The 21,103-nt window shown below is 35.6% G+C and overlaps 1 protein-coding gene and 1 long non-coding RNA gene across 2 annotated transcripts; one reads left to right on the plus strand and one right to left on the minus strand.

Annotated features, from left to right (window-relative positions):
* Positions 1–1,264: 1,264 nt before the first annotated feature.
* LOC136813010 (U3 small nucleolar ribonucleoprotein protein MPP10-like) lies at positions 1,265–7,283 on the minus strand. Its single transcript, XM_067069518.1, has 8 exons — positions 6,499–7,283; positions 5,704–5,852; positions 5,235–5,326; positions 4,813–4,954; positions 4,485–4,552; positions 3,156–3,293; positions 2,456–2,566; positions 1,265–1,857 (listed from the first exon to the last, which is right to left on the minus strand). The coding sequence occupies exons 1-8, from the start codon at positions 7,239–7,241 to the stop codon at positions 1,390–1,392; spliced, it is 1,911 nt and encodes a 636-aa protein (XP_066925619.1). The 5' UTR covers positions 7,242–7,283; the 3' UTR covers positions 1,265–1,389.
* A 6,380-nt stretch (positions 7,284–13,663) lies between these two features.
* On the plus strand, positions 13,664–20,797 carry LOC136813031 (uncharacterized). Its single transcript, XR_010847427.1, has 2 exons — positions 13,664–13,863; positions 19,749–20,797. It is a non-coding gene; the product is annotated as an uncharacterized lncRNA (long non-coding RNA).
* The last annotated feature ends 306 nt before the right edge of the window (positions 20,798–21,103 follow it).

Raw genomic sequence — 21,103 nt, forward strand, 5'->3', positions numbered from 1 at the left:
TGGACTTACCTGGTTATGCATTTAACACATTTATAATTGATATCTACGTGACGTGACCATTAAACAATCATTCAGAGCACAAATAGTGACGATCTATTAAAATTAGTCGTTTGATTCTTATTAAAAAAACGTTTAGAAACCAAAATTTCATGCTCTTGAAATATTCTTTCATATTCAAGACTTAGTGAGCAAAAAAATCATCTCATCAAAAAATTGAGTAATTCAGCTAAAATCATTGATGTACGCTTATTAATGATTATATTATATTATTAGTGATTCTTATAGATAAAGATGCGTTTTTTGAGCCGAAAAATTCTTTTTTTACAAAAATCTGCTTGAGCCAGTTTTACCTACTTTCATGCAAAAAATCAGAAAAAGACCGTTTTTTGGCCCAAATTTGCCCAATAACATTTTTTTGTTGAAAATCGGACTCCGTCACATTCGAAGGTTTATAGTTATGCATCTTTGTGCAAAATATCATAAAGAATGAAAGAGCTAATCTCGAGAAAAGCTAATACCTAAGTAATTGATGTGCTTATAAAAAATATCGAATTTGGCCAGTTTTTTTATAAGAACACGCCAAGCAACTAAAATTTCCTGTCTAAACACACATATTCTTCAAAAGTAAGCCCTCATGAGCAAAAAAAACATCTATCTCATAAAAAAATTGAGTAATTTGACTAAGAACATTAATGTATGCTTATTAATAGTAATTCTTATAGATAAACATGCGTTTTTTGAGCCAAAAAAATTTTTTTGCAAAATTCTGCTTGAGCCATCTTCTACCTATGATCGTACCCTACTTTCATGCAAAAAATCAAAAAAAATTAATGATCTAATTTTTCACACAAAGTCCAAAAAACCCGTTTTTTAGCCGTTTTTTGGCCCAAATTTGCCCCCCAATTTTTTTTTTCGAAAATCGGGCTCCGTCACATTTTGGCCACCACCATTTTGCACCTTTGTACCAAAAATCAAAAGATTCCTATGATTCAATCCTGAGAAAAGTTGGTAACAGACGAACGAACGGACGGACGGACGGACGGACGGACGGACGAACAAACACAAGTTAATTTATAGGACCTCCGCCGGGGTAGGTCCAAAAACTAATACGTGTCCGAAAAAAACGGAACAGAATTATACAGGAGAAAAAAATTCCAACATAAGTTAACAAATTATTTTCCCCTTTTCCTCGCAAACTCTAGACTATTTCCCAAAACGCTAGTAAATTCCAAAACGATTTAAAGTGAAATGAGATAATTGAAGATTACATTGTAACTAAAACAAATTTTCAATTTAAAAATATTGATGTATATAATGATTATAATTTGAAAAAAAGTTTATAAAAATAATTACCAAATGTAAAAACTAAAAAAACCAATCTTTGTTAACTCAAAGTTTCAAATGTTGAGTTTTCTGCTTTTTGCGTTTGGGCCCTTCATCTTTCGCTTTGTGAGCCGAGATCTTTTTAGAAACTTCATCCTGAAGCTTGTTAAAGAACTGTGTGCTTGATGTCAACCCTTTGGAACTAACGCTCGATTTTTCAGTCAGTACCGTATTACGGACTCCTTTCTTTAGTTGCTCAACCGCTTTCTTTTTAGACGTTTTTCCGGTAGTTTTGGCCTTGAGAGCTTCTTTCTTTTCGCGTTCTTTGACCGCGAACTTTTTCTTAATTTTCTTCTGACGGCGTTCCCGTTTTCGGTCCTCCGTAGATTTCTCACCCTCGCCGATGACGTCACCTTTCTTCTTCTCGTGCACCTCTTCAGGTGCCATTTGAGAGGCTGACGTCATGGTTATGGGAGTAACCTCTTCCATTTGCAAGGAAGGCGTGTTGGTGATGATCTTGATGTCTGGTTTAGCCTGAACAAAAAGAGGGAGATTTAATTTTTTTTGCAAACCTGCAGTACGTAGATAACAAAACAAACACAAGACCTATATATATATCGATGGCTTATATATTGTAAAAATTAAAAAAAAAATTGACATCAACACTCCAATCAGCTCCAATGTGGTATGAAAATCTTTTAGAGGCACGTGGTGGCATGGTGCTTTTTTCGGGGCTGTGGTTTGAAAATTTCCGGTGTCAACATTCAATTTCTTATACATAACAGTCTTTTCCATCTTTCTGACAACTTTTTTTGCGTCAAAACAACGTATAATTGGCAATTAAAAAAACGAATCTGACTCTCACAGGAAATTTTTTTCTCTTTTGGGAATTAGATGAGTTTGGTTTTCGATAAAAAATGCAATTAAAATTGCTTCGAAAAATCATTTAATTATAGAAGGAGAGTGAACAATAATATCGTTACTGCGGGCATATCTAGAACATGAGAAATCGGTAAAAATCAGTTACTTGTAGATCCAGTGTATATAATAAATCCTTGATTACTCTTATCAAAAGGGTGCCTAGAATAGGGGTTCCCGTAGCAAAATATGTCTTTGTATAGAATGTTCTTACAGGTTTTGGTGTGAAATAAAAGTTTGAAAGAGCATCCAATTTGACAAATAATTTGTCCATCAGTTTTTGAATTTCCACATGGTCTTCGTTCTCCTTTTCCTCTTTGTCGTCCTAGTGAAAGAAAAAAAAGTATTAAAATAACGTGTAGCGTTGATAGACTACTGGTATACTAAAGTCTGTCTCAAAAGCATGTGGACGTTTACAATTTTTCAGCACCCATTCATATTGTGTTAGTTTACACGGTTGGAAAGATATTTCTAAAAAGATAGTCTAAAGGATAAAACATTTTGAAAAAAAATGAAGATAAAAAAAATTACATTTTTCTTACTTTCAAAAATAATGACATAAGGTTATTTAGAATGTTCAGACCAACCTGATTTCAAATCTTCAATGTTCAGATTTTTCGTATCTTTATTGGATAAAAAGTTACACCCCTTGGAAGTAGGCCTAAAACGGCATAAACTGACCAAAACAGCAAAAATGATCAACTTCAGTGCTGTTACTTTTTATCTATGAAAGATTTTAAATCAGCAAGGTTTAAATTTTCTAAATAGCCTGATGTCATGATTTTTGAAACAGTAGCAAAACTATCCCTTCTTTTCATCACATTTTTTTTTCTTATTTTTAATATTATTTTAAAATCATAACTTCAAGGCATCATTTGCATGCTTTAATAAAGAAAGAAAACAGGCGAACAGACCTCCATCTGTTTCAAGTATTCTTTCTCGTAGACTTGAGCCAAACTCAGTTTGCTTTTCTCCATGTTCAGTTCAGGTGCTCGCTTGTATTCGTGAGGCTCAGTGGCTGGCTTCACTTTCCGCTCGACGTCATCCCATGCCTGTAATGAATTTTAAAGATATAGCTACTACACTTTTTGTATAACCAACTCCAATTTTCGGTAGTTTATTTTCCGAAAAATTTACTTTGACCATCCCTGGCCATATTTATACTTAATTGGACCAAGGGCTATCGTCTGCAACGGTTAGATTATCTCAAATGGTTTCACTTTACTACAATTGGCAAATTTGAGTCCTCAAACGTTACCAACACGGTTGCTGATTAAAAAAGTGTATCCAAGAGGGAAGATGATAAAAATTGACCGTCAGTCGTACATGGTTTTTTTCCTATCTACGATTTTGTGTTTCCGGGGGTTTTGTTGTTTCGAATTGATTAACTAACAGTTAGGTAGGGTCAGGGTTGCTAGTAACGGCTTGTCACTGCTTGGGCCCCGCAGGGTTGCTAGTAACGGCTCGAATTTCAGTCAGGTTAAAAAAGGGGCAATTTTACCCATATTATAATAACATTACCCCGTCTTTTTAGTCATTCTATAAGTATTTACAAATTTTGTGTTCTGCTGTGCGAGTGTGGCTCAACGGATAGCGCGCTGGATTTCTGATCAGAGATTCTTTCATTTGGTGGGTTCGAATCCCGGTCGGGTCGATATTTGGAGAAAGTTTGAAATATCAAATTCATAGAAAAGTTAGTAGAAATCAGAAAACAAGTCTCAGAAAGCCAGAAAATAGAAAAGGAGATAGAGAGATAGGAAGTAGAAAAACAGAAGGGTGATGTTCGATTGACGGTCAATTTCTATCACCTTCCATCCAAGAGTAAGAATGTTCTAAAAACTGGCAAATTTAGGTGAATGTGGTGAAGATTACTACATATACTGCATGTGCCTAATACTTTAGTTGACATTCTAAATAAGTATGGGTCAAGCAGTTATGCAAAGTGTGAGGCTTCAGTCTCCTTAGTTCCCTGAATATTGAACTGAAAAAGCTCACTTGTGTTGTTTATTTCTAAAATATCAATAAAGTTATAGCCGTAAAACAACCTAAAAGCAAAAAAAAAACGGAAACTTTCTTTTCAGCCCAGAGATCTTTCAAATTAGATATTTTGAATTTAAAAAAAGAGGAGCGCTGCCCTCGGAAGGCACCTAACAACCTTTGAAATTTTAACATTGTCGAGACTCTCATTCGAGGAAATATGGTATTATTAATTTTTTTTCAACCAAGCCGAGGAAAATACATACTTGGTCACGAATTCTTTGTTTGATGATGTCTTCAATTGTATTGGTTGTCTCCTCTGTGATCACAGGAGCTGAATGGAGAGAAAGCATAAAAGACCAAGTAAACGATTAAATACATTCTACAATGTATTCGAAACCATAATGTAGAAGCTAGTGCAAAATATGAGTTGACTCTGATTCAAATAAGGCACTATTTGCTTCGGCTTGTCATGTAATCCTTTCGAATTTTCATATTACTTCTTCATGTTAATCTTGATACCTTGGTATATATCTGAAACATATTATAAAGTCAATTATAACGCATTGATCAGAGAAGAAAAACAATTCTTACTTCCAACAGAGGTGTGATCAAAGGTAACATGCTCCTCCAGTAAACTATTGACAGGTCTGGTCTTAGATGTTGTTTCACCCAAAAGTTGCCACGGTTTTGCTGATACATTTGCTTCTTCAAGTTTCGAAATCTTCTTGGAAATCTTTTAAACGTAATAAAGAATCGAAAGTGTACATAATCAATTACGTCAGACAGATTTTTATATATTTCACCAAAGTCTGAATTATAAGGAAATTAAAAGTGGCTGACTAGAAATACATTAAGATTACCGGCTAAATTTACATAATTCATATTATGTTTTATACAAACATGTATTTAATGCAGAAGTATGGGAATTGCTTGCCGGCTCTCAGATTTAGCTTGGCTCTTACTAATTGATTTAAAGACTTTTACAATGAAGAGACTATGGTTGCATACAGTACCTCTTCTTGTCTTCTTTCGAAAACAGATTTTTTAGTTTCTTCCATTTCCCCTTCCATTTCTTCTTCACTTTCATCTTTTTCTTTTCCTTCATCTTATTGGATAAAATAATATTGTATAAGTTATTCCATTGAGTAAACAACAATAGCTATTTGTCCTATCTCTGTAGTACCAGCATTGAACTATTCATTACTACCCTAAAACACTTCAACTCACTGAAATTTCAAGGTCCAATTGGGCCCACTCAAGACTGGATACTGAGTTGATAAATGACAAGGCTATTTGCAAAGTAAGTTATAATCACATCTTATAGAAAGTGGTACATTGCTTTATATTGCACTAATTTCACTTAAAAATGAGACCTTTATCGTTTAATTTCTTAGACTAAAAGGAGGACTGTCTAGCCTCAACTAAATTGCAAAGTTATGGAAGATAAACAAGTAAAGAGCATTAACAGGAATATATACCAACCTTCCTCTTCATTGGCCACTTGATCCTCATCAAACGAAACAGTTTTTTTGCTTGTCTTTTTTTCAGGTTTCGCTTGTGCTTTCTTCTTGTGGTCTGATTTATCTTCTTTTGTTTGTGGTGGGGGGTCAAAGAAATCATTATACATCAAACTAGTAATGGAAAGATGGAATATGAATGGTGATGGAATAATATCACTTATTGATGCCAATAACTGATACTGAGGTGTATATTTTTACAATTCAAAGAGACTGTAGTGTCAAAATTCAAAAAGAAAGCTATCTTTTTCATTTTACAATTGATTGCAATTTAGTTCAGATTTGAAACAGTGTGACTACATTGAAAAAGATTTTCTTATCACTATTACATAGATTCTACCCCCCCTACATTTAGGGAGGGGGTCTTGGGTTTTGATGAACCAAAAGCAAGGGGGGTGTTAAAAGTATGACTTTCCTAAAGGGGGGGTTGCCAGTTAAGGGGGGGGGGGTCTTCTTAGATAAGGGGGATCTTCCTTGAATTAAGCCTCTTGTACAATCGTTTCATTTATACTGATTTTCTAAAGGGGGGTGTGAAATTTTAAATGAATTTTCTAAGGGGGGTTAGCACTTAAGGAGGGTCCTCTTACCTAAGGGGGGTCTTGATCCCTCTAGAAACTATGCTATATTTTAGTTCTGTTTACTTGTATGATGCATTTCCATTTGACAAGTGAGAGATGACAAAACATAAAAATGTAATGTTTAAAGAGCTTAGAAGCTATGTTTTTTATGCATTGTGAACATACTACAGAAAGGTTCTTACTTTTCTTCTTGATCATCTTCCTCATCTAGATCATCATCGTCATCCATCTCTGCAAACATATCAATATTCTCATCACCATCTTCTTCATCACTACCTTCACCGCCATCATCTTTATCCGGATTTGCATCACGCCTCAACTCTTCCAATCGATCCTGCTGATCCAAAAATTCTTCCAATTGCCTCAACTTGAAAAATTTATCGTCCACTATGGACTTGTTGTACTTTTTAGCTTCTATCTTTTTAGAGTTTTCTTCTTCATCGAATTCTTCAATATTTTCAAGATCTTCTTCATCAACTTCCTCTCCCTCATTTTCAACAGATTTGCTATCAGAGGATTCTTCGATATCCTCTTCACTATTTTCTGCATCAGATTCAAAATCATCATATTCAGAATCTCCATTTTGCATTTCCTCTATGGATTCATCGTTGCCTGGCATTAAAGAAATATCATCATTTTCTATTTTACCAATGAATTTTTTAGAATTCCTCAATAAACCAGTATTATTCAGATTCAATTGTTGCCAAATTTGTTCATTATCAAACCCTTTGGTTAAAAGCTTTTTAGGAAGGTTATTGTTCTTTGTAACGTCATTTTGTTCCAAACTATCATACAAAACCTTTGAAGACGAAATCAGTTGGCTGCTCAAATCTTCTTGTGGTGAAAGGAAGCATTCCAAATTGCTTTGTAATTCTTCAAATTGTTTTGAAAGTGCTTCAAATATTTCATCGTTGGTGGCAATCATTGTCTATTTTTTTCTTCTGTAATAAAATATTGAGAGCTGATTAAATTCAGATTGAAAAGAAGATTAAATTAGTGTAACACGAAGTCTCATCAGAACAAATAGGCACATTTTAAAACATTGAATTAAAATATTCCTAACTTTCATAACCATTTAAGTATCTTGAAAAGGCACAGCAGAGAGTTTCAAATTTTGAGGGGCTGAAATTAAATTGCTTTATAAAAAAAACTTAGGAAAATGTGATAAATGTTGAATGTTGATAACAATCAAATGGAAGCACAACTTGGATAGTGTTGACAAGGATAATTTTCCTATTTTTGCAGTCTTGTTTCACTAAAAATGCTCTTTTGAATGCTGAAAGTATAGTGTTCTTCTCAAAGAATTTGTCAAAAAAAACTTATTGAAACTCTCTAAGTATGACCAAAAATGTAGCCTTCACAGTGGTCTTTGAGTAATACATAATTTTGTATGATTCTGCATTAGCATCCATTTTATCATTATGACATTGCTCTGTTTCTTGTACCCGCAGGGGTGCAACTAAGAGCACCCTGACCTGACACATGCTGCCGTTGTTTTTTTACCCTGCTGGAATGAAAAATAAGTCAAGATCTGTCAAGATCAGTATTTTATCTTTAGTTTAGGCATGTGCATTTGAAAATGGAAAAAATCTAAAAGATTTAAAATTAAAGATAGTGAAAGGGTGAAAGGGAGCATGACCATTGAAACAAGAATCGAATTTACCAAAATAATTGAGGTAAATTTTTAGTTCCTTTAACCCTTAGTGGCGCAGTCAGCTTTTTAAGTGACTTTTTAGGTGATTCTCACGCCCAGGGCTATGCAAGTTTCCCTCCACTGATGCAAGTTTCCCTCCACTGATTACACTAAGTTACCCGATTTTCTGGTAGTATACTGTAAGTTGAGGTCTAATGTCGACATCCCTCTTCTAATAGACCTTATCGGAGTTTTTGATTTTTTTTAAAAAGCGATGCATTGTGGGATTGTTTCGAGTGTATTACAATAGAATTCCCTGGAGGAATTCCTAAGAGATTTCTATTGTAATACACTCGATACAATCCCACAATGCATTGCTTTTTTATAAAAATCTAAAACTGCGATAAGGTTTTTTCTGACACCCTTCTTTAGAGTTAGGAATAATGGAGGTTGGAATCACTGATGGAAACTTTTTTTCTTTGCTTAGCTATCAGAGAGGAAAAAATCTTTTGTTTATAAGTGATTTCAACCTTCCTATTATTCCCATCTCTAATAAGAGTGTCGAAATCATAAGAGGCATTTCGACATTACCGTATGTAGGTAATATAAAAGTACTATAAGTATTAGGCGTTCTTTACGTGCCCCTTCTTTCATTCTACCTGCTCAGGGGGTTTTCCCAACCTCATCCCCGTGTATTCCAGGCTTTATTTACGTAACTGAATACCCTGGTGTTGAGTAATGCAAGTTCCCCCTCTCAGAGAAGCAAAAATAAGCTGATAATGCACAGTGAACGAGGTTGGGGGTTTCCACATTCAAAATCGCAACCAGTCATGAGTTTTTGCCTAATTAGGAAAGTATTCTATGATTTTCCCAAATTTCCTAATTAGGAAAGTGAAATATTTTCAAAAATTTTGCAAAAAATACAAAAAAATGCATGTTCCCAACAGCATAATTTGATAGATACCAACCTCCTCTTAGAGAAATTGAAAGTTCAGTTCTATCTCAAGCGGGGACTTGAGATATGGTTTTTAGAAAAACACTCAGACCCAATAAAACCTTTCCTACATGATGCCAAAACAGAATTTCAAAATGTGCCCAGGGCTTTTAACGCTTTGAAATTTCCTAACTAGGAAAGTTATTTGTTCCATGCAGTATATCTCAACGCTCTGCTCATTACCGTAAGTTGGTCTAATGTCGACATCCCTCGTCTAATTCCGACACCCTTCTTTAGAGAAAGGCATAATATGAAAGCTTGAATCACTCATGGCATGGACCAGGGGTTTAGGTACCCCCTAAGAAAATAGGTACCCCCTGAATTTTAGGTACCCCCAAACAACAGACGTTAGTAGGTACCCCCTGTGATTGGTACCCCCTGTGACTTGAGTATATGTCAAGAAATGAAAAAATTGTATATTCTTACAATTAAAAAGATTAATGATAGTTAGATAAAAGCAAGATAAAATATAGTTCCCAAGCCCCCAGACCTTACTGCATAAAAGTTAGATACCCCCAGAGATCATAGGTACCCCCTGAAATTTAAAAAAAATCCAGTCCCCAGCCTTTTTCAGGAAGATTTTGGTTGTAGCCCCCCCCCCTGCGGGCTGGGGGGGTTCATGCCATGTCACTGATTGAAAAAGAATTATTCCTCTCTGACCACTAAGCAAAGAAAAACAGTTTCAACCTTTCTATAAATTTCAGCTGACAAAAAGGGTGTTGGAATTAGAGGAGGGGTGTCTACATTAGACAAAGTTACGGTAGGGACATATTTTTTGCACATAGATCAATTTTGACTTACTAAAACTAATGACTTATGGTTAGAACTTGCGATTATGAAGTGATTCCTATAGGAAAGCCTTTCCTAATTAGGAAAGTTGGGAAAATTGTAAAGTACTTTCCTAATTCAATTAGGCAAAAAACTCCTGACTGGCAGCTGCCCCAACCATTTTTAGCGTTATATATAGAGACAGACAAAACAAATTGAAATTCAACATATCATACATGCAGCAAGCAACCTACCTGCCTTGTCCGGTTTGTGTAATTTACGATGCACGATCCAACGATTCACGATGCACGATCCATGCATATATTATGTTAATTATTCTAATTATGCATTTATAGGTTTTAGTAATCACATATTTTAATTCCTTCTTTTGTATTCCTGGAGAATCAATGTAAAGTATGCATGTATAAATTTTAACCTCAACAATCAAATCAAATCAAAACATAAACTTTTTTGCCCATGCTTTGAATTGAATATCTTATGTAACCTTTTTGCTCTCTTTCTTAAAAAAAACAACGTTTCTCCGATTAAACCAACCAAATGCATTGGATTGAGACAGGGTTATAAACAAAAACTTACAATGTTGTGGTAAAGTAGGGGAAGACGTTTAGCGCGTGTATAAGCTCACCTTTTTTGAGAATGATCAAATAAAATGAATTAACTTGATCATCATCATCAAACAGAGAAAAAATCAAATAAATAAAAACACCAGTTGCCATTCTGTTGGTAAAAGGCTTTTATAAGAACATGCCAAAAGTAATGTAGCCAATGATTCCTTATTTACCTTATTCACTGTTCTTAAAAAAAATAATAAACGTACAAAAATGAGTTTTCTTTTAATAAATTTTTCGCGCCAAAACTTTCCTATGACGTCAAGGCTTTTTCTTTCATTTTAAAAACAAACTCTCGCTATCAATTTTTGGTTTTTCTACACAGAAGATGTAGAAGAAAGTTATTTCAATCATTCTGATTATGATAAATTATTTCCCCTTCTTTTTTTTATTTTTTTTCGTTATTGCAATTGTTATATGATGTTTGTAGCTAGCATTATGAAAACTTATTTCTGCATAATTAGAATAATTAACATAAATGACATAAATCATGCATGGATCGTGGATCGTGCATCGTGAATCGTTGGATCGCGGATCGTAAATTACACAAACCGTGCCTTGTCCCCATGTATTTCAGCTTTCCAGCGATTGACACCAGAGAATACCCTGGTGTTGGCAGATGCGAGTTCCCCCACTCAGCTCAGGGGGGAATTTCATAAAAAAAAAATTCTAAATTTACCGTAAGTTGGTCTAATGTCGACATCCGTCTTCTAATTTCGACACCCTTCTTTAGAGATAGAGGAGGCACATCTTTTATAAGCAACCACGTGCAAAGTTCCGACTTTGAGGTTGGGCCCCTAAACCCAATAATTTTGGGAAGCTTTGAGTTTATTAGGATTAGGCTGTCAAAAGTCAAGTTGTATTTAGCTGTTTTTACAACCATTCTTTTTTTTTGGGGGGGGGGGAGGCTGGAATTAAAGTTTGTGATTTACAACCCTATAGCATAATTCTGAACATGCAAAAAGGGACCCTTAAAGGCGGTGCATTCTTTTTGCTATAAATTATCTTTACGCAAATTTGATTGGTCCTTATTTATTTCTAATTATGTTAAAATGCTGTCAAAATAAACTTTTACTAATATTATCTCAGTGAAAAACCTTATTCAACATTCGAGACTCAAAAATCTTTTGTTTTCGGACAAATGTGACGTCAGAAAAAAAGACTTCTAAATTGTAAATTTATTTTATATATAGATTCAGACTATTTTACTGTTGGACTAGACCAGACGATCTCAATCGAACGGAATCAACGATCGAACCAGTCGAACCAAATCGAACACAATCGACCGATTGAAATTTCGATTGTCGAACTCAATCGAACGTCAAAATTCTGGGTAATATTCAATTGGTTCAATTGTTGTTCGACTGGTTCGATTGTTGTTCGACTGGTTCGATTGTTGTTTGACTGGTTCGATTGTTGTTCGACTGGTTCGATTGTTGTTCGACTGGTTCGATTGTTGTTCGACTGGTTCGACTGGTTCGATTGTCGTTGTTGATTGTCGTTGTTGTCGGAAAACGTTGCCAGGCTCGGAAGCGTATTGTTGATCGGACCATACTGCTTTCTAACCGTTAAAACAAAGATGGCGGCAAAAAATAGACAATCAACTCCAGACGATCTCAATCAAACGCAATCGAACGCAATCGAACATCAATCGAACACAATCGAATATCAATCGAATCTGAAAATTGCGGTAATATTCGATTGAGATTCGATTGCGTTCGACAATCGAATTTCAATCGGTCGATTGCGTTCGATTTGGTTCGACTGGTTCGATCGTCGAATCCAGTCGATTGAGATCGTCTGGACTAGAAAGTGTCGGACTCGTTTTTGCTTATGTAGGTTTTAAATTCCACAAGTAATAAACCTCTTAGGTATAGCTTTATCTGAATAAATCTGGTTGAAAACCTTCTGTCGGGTTTCATTCCGTACGTTTTTTATCTACGTGGTGAACCAGTTTCCCCGATTTCCCGATAATTAAAAATTGGAACTTTCCCGTGTTGGTATTTCTAAATTTCACGATAAAAAGAACTATTTACAAATTATTTTCTTTAACGGGCGTTCAATCGACATTGACATATTTAATGATGTCATAATCAATGCCGTGCATATTTTGTCAACATCTTTTTCATTGGATAAATACCACTAAAATATACAAGATAAGTAAACATAAATTTATCGCCTGCGAGCACGGCTTAGCTAAGCGCACCTCTCTTATTCATTATCTAAGAATTGAAGCAAGTAAAGATTACCGTGCGGGCTGATAGCGTACAAAGGTTATTTGAAGATATTTTCAGTTATAATCCAAGGTAGAATAATCTAAACATAGAAAGGGGGTATTTTTTAGTGCTCTATACGATGATCGGTATTTTTTTTGGATTCTATGTTTAGATTTTTCTACCCAGCCCCGTTGCTATGTACGTGCGCCCTGTTGCTAAAAGACCTTTGCTTGAAATCGAAAGCGAAACCAAAATAATTTAGCGCACACGCACGAAGTTGCGTAATATCGATAAAAGTGAAAGGAGGTCCTGACTGTGCATAGCCCTCAAATGAATGACTTGTCTGGTCCTTAAAATACAAAGTTAAATCAAAACAAAAATAGTAGAGTAGAGCTGCGAGAGAGAAGCTGCGAGAGAGAAGCTACGAGAGAAGCTGCGCAGTTCATTTGTTTTGAAATTTTGCTCCTTTGATTTAATGGTCAGTCATTTGAGGGCTATGCATGTTAGCCTCCACTGATGCAAGTTACCTGACTTCACGGTATTATCTAGCTCTATCAATAAGCATAAAAAAGCTGATAATACACAGGGAATGAGAGGTTGCCAAACATGTGATGTGGTGAGAGAAATTGTGTGGGTCACAGCACAGAGGCAGGCAACAGGGAACTGGCACTGGGAACTGGGCTGGGTTATGAATACAAGCCACTAAAAATTCAAAAAATATGATCATAAGATGTAAATTATATACCTAACCTTTGAAAGCAATTAAATCAGTTTTTAGCCTTTGTTTGTCTTTTTTGCATTTCCTGTGGCCCACCGTTTCATTCCTTGAGCAATAAATAACGAGATGGCTCATATGGGCTTGAGGGTTATTGCTTATTCTATTATGTGAGCGATCTCGTCATTTAATAAAATTTCCTCACTACATCTTCTACCATTTTGAAGAACAAACCACGTGGTTTACTTGCTTTAATTCCATATGATTTGGCCTACAATCTGGAAAAGTATGACGCATGCGCATCTTATATTCTGGAAGTAAATCTCCTTCTCTTAAAACAGGCTATCAGAATAGAAAATCTAGACCGTAATCGCCCACAACAAGCAAAAAAATTTAAATTTGTTTCGGCGGTTGGCACAAGAGCAGTCGATGTAAACAAAGATGGCGGCAAAAAAAATTCGATAAGAAATAATGCGAGGATGAGAAAAAGAAGAGGGAAAAGAACATTACCACATTATAAAACACAACATGCAAACTGAAGGAAAAATCATTAATTAGATATAGGCAAACTAACAGGAATCCTTTCTTTCAGGTAATCCTATTCAGCCCCCTTTTATAGGAAGGGGTTTTATTCGATGGGCTTTTAAAAAATAGTGACTGTAGTGCATTTTGGTAGAGCATCCAGCTACGGTGTACAAGGTTGGGTTTAACCTCAAGCCGGGACATACTGTAACTAAAAGATTCCCAATGGCTCTTGATCATTGTTCATTGATGCCTCTCACTCTCTCATCTGCTTGTTGATATGATGCTCATATCGCAGCAATTAAGAGAAGGGTCAAGGACAAAATTTGAGCAATCCAGAGAAAAAGAGTGGCATCCTTCAATACCTTTGGGTAGATAGCTATTGAAAGAAGAGCCCTTTGTTGCCTCTGACTGGCAGGATCGCAGACTAACTTAAAAGAAGGGGGTGTTTTTTTAAAGTACCATGATTGAGTGGTCCTAAATACGACAGCCCTTCCTAAATCCGATCAGTCAGGCACATCCTGGCAAATGAACGGGGTGAGCATTTGCATGGGGTAAATGAGATAGGACGTCTCAGGCTAAAAGCGTTAAAATGAATAAAAATGAACTTGAAACTGAAAAAGGGAAAAAAGGAAGAAAACTGGGAACTTCATTTTTTTGTTAAAAGTTTCTTTAATCTTCGAAGACAAAATTGACCCATGGAAAAAAAATTTCATCTATGCAGTTCTTTGAAATGAAGCAAAATATTTCCAACCCGGTTCAATTGCGTGGGGTATTCAGTGCTATTACATCACTTTTGTTTTCGACCCCTTGCATTTGCCACCAGCAATCGCAAGTGAAAAATACCCCGTTCATTTGCCAGGATGTGCCTGACTGCCGATGGGGTCTTTCAAAGATACAAACTAAAATAAAAACAAACCTTTCGCTGTGACGCAATGAAGATACCAAAGTGTCAACTAAACTGAGAGATTTGAGAAACTGAACCAATTTAACCAAATAACAATATTGTTTCTTACAAAACATAATTTTTTATTACAAAATTGTTAACGTTTTAAACACGAGCAATGGATTCAGAATAATAGAAGTAATTATTTTTACAAATCTCACTTTTTTGAACACATCACAGTAATTGACATCTTGACATTATAGTCATCTTGTTAGATGTTTTGTTTCAAGAGTTCTTACAATAGTTTATTGTTCAACTTGGAGAGGGAATCTTTGCAAACATAGGATTTTTTTTCATAGCAGTTATTTGGGGGGTTGGATTTAGGCAGGGCTGTCGGATTTAGGACCACTCACGGTATCTAATACGGTATACATTTCAAGATTTTTTGATTACTGTTTAGAAGAAGATTGAATTTTATAAGGTGCTTTTTTATTTGTGGAATAAAGTCTCAGCAAAACAAGGCAAAAAGAGTCAAAGTTATAGAAAAAAGTTCTGTTTTCCAAGAAATCATTTGACTAGACTGTTAGAGCTATTCAGGTCTTTTTAGATTACATTTCTACCGTCAACTGCTCCAACTTGGGACTATCTGACTATTATTGTGACAACAAGTCAACAAGTCCCATGTTGCGACTACTCGTCCCAAGTTGGAGCAGTTGACGGTACGTTTGTGAAAAAAATCTGGAAGTACCTCGATTTTAAGCATTTTTAAAGTTCACAATAGTAACGACTTTCTTTTTATTACGGAAACCAAACGAGTGAGAACAAGTCATAAATTAAAACTGAAAGTCAGCACTCCGTGGTTGTGACAAAGTTTACAAAATTGTTATAAGATAAAACAGGGGGGGTCAGTGTACCAGAAGGTGGCATGTATCCTTGGGTGGGTGGGTGTTTGAGAAAAAAATTTGTCATGTACTACCTGCGTACTATAATTGGGGTGTTGGGTCCAAAATCAATTTTGATTTTTACTACCTGTGTACCAAAATAGGGGTGTTGGGTCCAAGATCGATGTTAACAGTATGGAAACAAAAAGTTTCAGAAATTATCTGCTAAAATAGAAATGTAAAGTTGTTCTATTATAAATTGATCAAGCCAAGTTTTTCCAAGATCATTCTTCCAAACTTCTTGGAATGAATTGAAATCCTACCAGATCCCACTGAAATGAAGGTTTATCGAGTCAATGTAAACATTCGAACATTCAAATTCAAACATTCGAATTTGAACATTCGACCATCATATGTACCAACTCTCACGCATTGGGTGTGAGACTCACTCATTTCCACATGTTCTCACGAAATTTTTGAAAAGTTCGATTTCTCACGCATTTTGCATTTTTGAGAAAAATTTTCCTGTTTTTCCGATTTTTGGAAAAAAGTTTTCCCGATTTCCCGAGTTTCCAAAAAAAAGTTTCCCCGATTTCCCAATTTTTGTAAAAATGTTTATAGTCCGGCGGCGATCCAGGATCACTCTTACAATTAGTAAATATGGGTTTTTATTTTATTTTCCCATCATATGGTCCCTTGGGACCCCAAAACCAGTTTTTGCCAAGCTGGCAAAGCTGGGGAAAATTTTTAATGCAGGCTTGAAGAGGGTAGGGTCATTTTAGCCTGGGGGTCCTTAGAAAGTCGATTTTTGAAGTTCTCATTTAGCTATAACTGATTGTGCCATCAGATAGAGCTTGAAGAGTAGATCTCCAAAATGGGGTCATGAAATTTTGCTGACTCAGCAGAAAAGGGCAAAAAACGTTGAAAAACGCTGAGTCAGCAAAATTTCAAACTCAAATATCTCACGATCTTGCCTAGGAAACCCTATAAATGACCCCTCTAATCGATAGTACTCTTCGAGACGCATCTGTTGAAAGTGGAATCTTTCGCTGGAAATTCTCTCAAAAATGCTGACGTTCAGATAAAATATTGCATTTTTGAAGACGTATCAGCCAATTCGGGGACTAAGTCCGCCAAATGTGACAAATGACCCCATTTTGGAGATCTACTCTTCAAGCTCTATCTGATGGCACAATCAGTTTTAGCTAAATGAGAACTTCAAAATTCGACTTTCTAAGGACCCCCAGGCTAAAATGACCCTACCCCCTTCAAGGCCCCATAAAAAATTTTCCCCAGCTTTGCCAGCTTGGCAAAAAACCGGTTTGGGGTCCCAAGGGACCATATAATGAGAAAATAAAATAAAAACCCATATTTACTACTTGTAAGGGTTGATGCAAAAAAGCCCTTTTCGCCGCTGGACTATTACCCGATTTTCCGATTTTTTCTAGGTATAAAAGGTAGTAAATGGGGAGTATGGGGTGGTTTTGTTTTTTTTCCAGGTACTACCCAGTAGTAAATAGGGGATATGGGGTGGTTTTGGGATTTTTTATGTAGTATGGTGTACTTCAGGGGTGGGTGGGTGTCAAGTTTTGAAAAATACCTTGTAGTACACATACATGCCGCCTTCTAGTACACTGACCCCCCCTGGATAAAATGACGTACTTTTTATATTTTAACAACTTTTTTCCACATTATTTTTTTGAAGCATTTCTTCGAAGAAGGTGCCTTTCTCGAAGGAATTTTATAACATTTTATGGCAGATTAAAAAGACAATCAGAAAACAAAGGCTTCTTCATTTTTCATTAATTTTGCATTTATGGGGAAGAAGGCGCTGTAGTATAGTGGTCATTAACTGCACAGGTGACTGAGGTTCGATTCCCACTCTCAGCAGTTCACTTGGCAAGTGAATCGCGATTCCCCATGGTTGCAAAATGGTGGCTATGGGTAATTATATTTGTTCTTTTGCTATTTTCTTTTGTTCTATGTGAAGTAAAGACGCTTCACAAATCGAAGTACTTCCACTAACTGAAGGAAAATTGAGCTTCAACAAAATTCATGTCCACAGGCCTTGAGACCCTCAACCCCCAAAATAAAGATTTTTGATAACTTTTGAAATATTTGGCTTTAAATTTTGCAATTGTGCACAAAATATGAATTGGCATCTTTTGTTAAGCAGCATCTTTTGTCATAACCAGGCTCATGATGTCATCATTCTTTGAAGAAAATGCTAAAAATAGGACCCCTTCTAACTTTTTTCATTTTGATTTTTTTTTGCTCCAACTTTGTCTCACACACATGTTTTTTGGGTACAGGACCAATCTTTTGCAACCTGCTGGTGTTGCATTTCACAGACCAGCCCAAAATAGCCTTTTTTGCCTAAATCTTATTTTAGAGTTTGGAAAGTACTCTTAAATTTAACAAGTGTCAGGTATTGATAATACAAGCTTGCAGCCAAATTTTTAGCAAAATTAGATGAGCAGTTATGCTGAAAGTGAGCATCTATAGGTAAGAAACAGACCAATCTGTAAAATATGAATCACGCACATGACCATAATAAGGATTTAGCATGCTGCTTCAGATGTTCAATATCTACCACTGCTTAAAAGTCAAAAGTTTTTGTATATAGTTCCTTAGTTCTGACAGGGGATTTGTCATTCAGTGTTCAATTGTAGGCGCTGTGGTTCGATTCTCACTCACAGCAGTTCACTTGGCAAGTGAATGAACCTTCGCCCGGGTCAACCCATGCCATGTAAGGGGAATTGGGTAGTCAGTTCAAGGTGCTGACGGGGCACTAATTGAAAGCGTCTATATTTGCGAAAATGGGCCTTAAATTCCTCCTGCGACTCAACCAAATAGAAATAGAAATAGAAATCTCAGCCAAATTTACATTCCGGTCTGTAAAATACCAATCAGGCAGTTTTGCAAATTATCTCCAATTATCCAAGTCTACCATTGGTTAAGATTTAAAATTCATAGCACAAAATCAATCTTGAGACTTCACGGTGACTTGAGTGCTCTCCCCCTTGCATAGCGTCAGCCCCCCTTACTGGTTGGGGGAGTTACAACCTAAATTTTTCCCAAAAAAGGGCTGGAAGTACACCACTTTTTTGGGGGGACTTATGTACTTGGAGAGCTAAAATCTCATCACCTAACGTTGGGGCTAAAATATTTCAGCTTAATAGTTAGCTTCAATTACTCAAATTGAAGCTCATGAATCTGAAAAATTTTCGCCTGCGACGCAATATTTTTATAGAAAGTGTGCAAAATTTTTTATCTTAAACTTAGAACTGAACGCAATTTACATTGGAAAACCCTTTTTTACTAGATCAATTTTTTGAAAGTGTCAAGGGTCAAAAGTCCTTGGGGCTAACAAAAAATTCATAAATCTTTGAGGGGGACTTAAAACTCAGGGGGGACCTAATTTTTGCCTTGGACCTAAACCCAGGCCGACGCTATGCATTGGTTGGCCCAAATAAGGAAAGATGCATGTGTAATTGAATTGCTTTTCATTAAAATAATTTTTATTAGGTTTTACAGAATTTTTCCTTACTTAGTCTTTTTTCTAGACTGGTTCAATTCTATGCAAAGCTGGATTTTTCTTGAAAGCTTTATTTTTGCCATATTCTTGCGAAATTTACTCTTGGGTGCCAAATAAACGGGGGGGGGGTTCGAATAAACGGGGGGAATTCAAATAAACGGGGGGATTGGAAAATTTTCGAAATTTTAATAAACAGGGGTGACCTAATTGCCGGGGGTTGGAAATTGTACTTCTGAAAACCCAAAAATAAGGTAAATACAGGCTTTTTGGAGCAAAATAAGGGGACTTTTTTGCCAACTGAAAATATTCTTACAAATTAATAAACGGGGGGGTCCTAATAAGGTCCGAGGGGCTGGAAAATTTTCGAAAATTAACAAGCGAGGGGGGCGTTTATTTGGTACCTAAGAGTACCAGAATTTTTGGCATTGTCCTACAATTTTTTTTTGTCCTATTGAAATTGAACAAATGAAGGCTACTTTGACAGTTAATGATCACTTTTCATCATCAAAACAAAGAAACTAAAATTATCCAGCAATATGTTTTCTATTTAATTTGATAGGCCGATTTTAACGATTTCAACCACTTTCTAAAAGTATATTTTTCATTCATTTCAACAAATTTTTGAGTGATAAATTTATTTTTCATTTTAGAAAAATGAATAATTACATTGGTCTGCAGAGTGAATACCAACAACAGTTTATTGGTGATAGCGATGGGACTTTTCGAGAAAATTATCGAAACATGTTACGAGAACGAAGCCGAAGAATATCTATTGAAAGAAGTCATACACCGTTCACATGGTTTGATATTAATCAAAATGTCAGAGAAGACAAACATTCAAGTGTTATAATAGACGATTCAATTATTGTGAGGTCCAAATCTGCTGTACCGGTTGTAGAGAAATATAAATCACAGTCCACTTCACCTATGTCAACATCGTCTCACTCTTCAGACGATGAAGAAAGTTATAAAGAGAACATGTTTCAAAGAAGCCAAAGTGTTCAAACAAATTTTGATATGGAAAAACATGATATTGAAGTACAAACTCCTGTGCGACATCGACCTTGGTTGAAACCAAAGCCATCAGTTCGAAAAAAGTCTGCTGCTAAACGTCCTATTGATAAAAAGTCAGTGTTTGTTCATGAAAGACCTTTGATAGCTTATGGTCGAGGTGATAAATCCTCTTTAGTCAACAAGAAAACATACAATGTTAAAGCACCTTTGACTAGTGTCAAACCGACTGCTTTTTTAGCTGCAAAACGTAGAGATGAGCACCTCCGAAAGACAACAACAAAGAAAGAAAGGGCATCACAAGAAAAATTGAAAACTCAAGCTCTTATTGAGTCCTTAACAGGCTTTGAACAATGGCAAACTGTTTACCAGAAAGAATTTTGTAGATGAATTGATTCATTTTTATTTATGTGTACTATTATTTATCTTGATTTTATTTTCCATCGATTTTACGATGATTCTGTCACTTGGGATGGCTCAATGTACCTTAAAATGATGATTCAATGACTGATGAATCTGAAAAAGCCTTTCCTGGGATGAAGATAGTCTTTCGTTCTGTTCTTTCTACCCACAAAAGTGCCATGATCCCACGAATTGTAGTGTTTTAAAATTTTCCAACAATGTATAATACTTTTAATTTTATTAGCTAGAATATGCATTTTTTAGATACAAATTACATCATTTAGAATCTTTGTCTTAATTGTTTTTAGTTGAAAGCTGGAATCGTTAAGTACCTATAGACACTGTTTTTAAAGTTAAACACAGTCCTTCATATTAGTCATATCACATCAATTTTGGTAAACTTGTTTCGAATTTACAATGCTTATGATGACGTCATCACAAAATTTTTAACTTTCTTAACTTTGATAGAAACATCTTCAAGGCATGTTTTATACTACCTCAATTTTCATCAAATTTCATGCGTATACCTCTGGGACCATTAGATTTTGAATATTTTTTGCCCAGCCACCTGATGAGCTGATGACGTCATCTG

The sequence above is a fragment of the Clytia hemisphaerica genome, unplaced genomic scaffold, assembly GCF_902728285.1.
Source record: "Clytia hemisphaerica strain Z4C2 unplaced genomic scaffold, Clytia hemisphaerica genome assembly, whole genome shotgun sequence".
Classification (NCBI taxonomy): Eukaryota; Metazoa; Cnidaria; class Hydrozoa; order Leptothecata; family Clytiidae; genus Clytia; species Clytia hemisphaerica.

Bases quoted from the DNA above. Each gene is read 5' to 3' on its own strand.
- LOC136813010 (XM_067069518.1), bottom strand. From the start codon at position 7,241: ATGATTGCCACCAACGATGAAATATTTGAAGCACTTTCAAAACAATTT. The intron at 4,955-5,234 runs GTACTGTATGCA...TACGTTTAAAAG, and splicing joins TCGAAAGAAGACAAGAAGAG to ATTTCCAAGAAGATTTCGAA. The intron at 1,858-2,455 runs GTAAGAACATTC...CTTTTTGTTCAG, and splicing joins TTTATTTCACACCAAAACCT to GCTAAACCAGACATCAAGAT.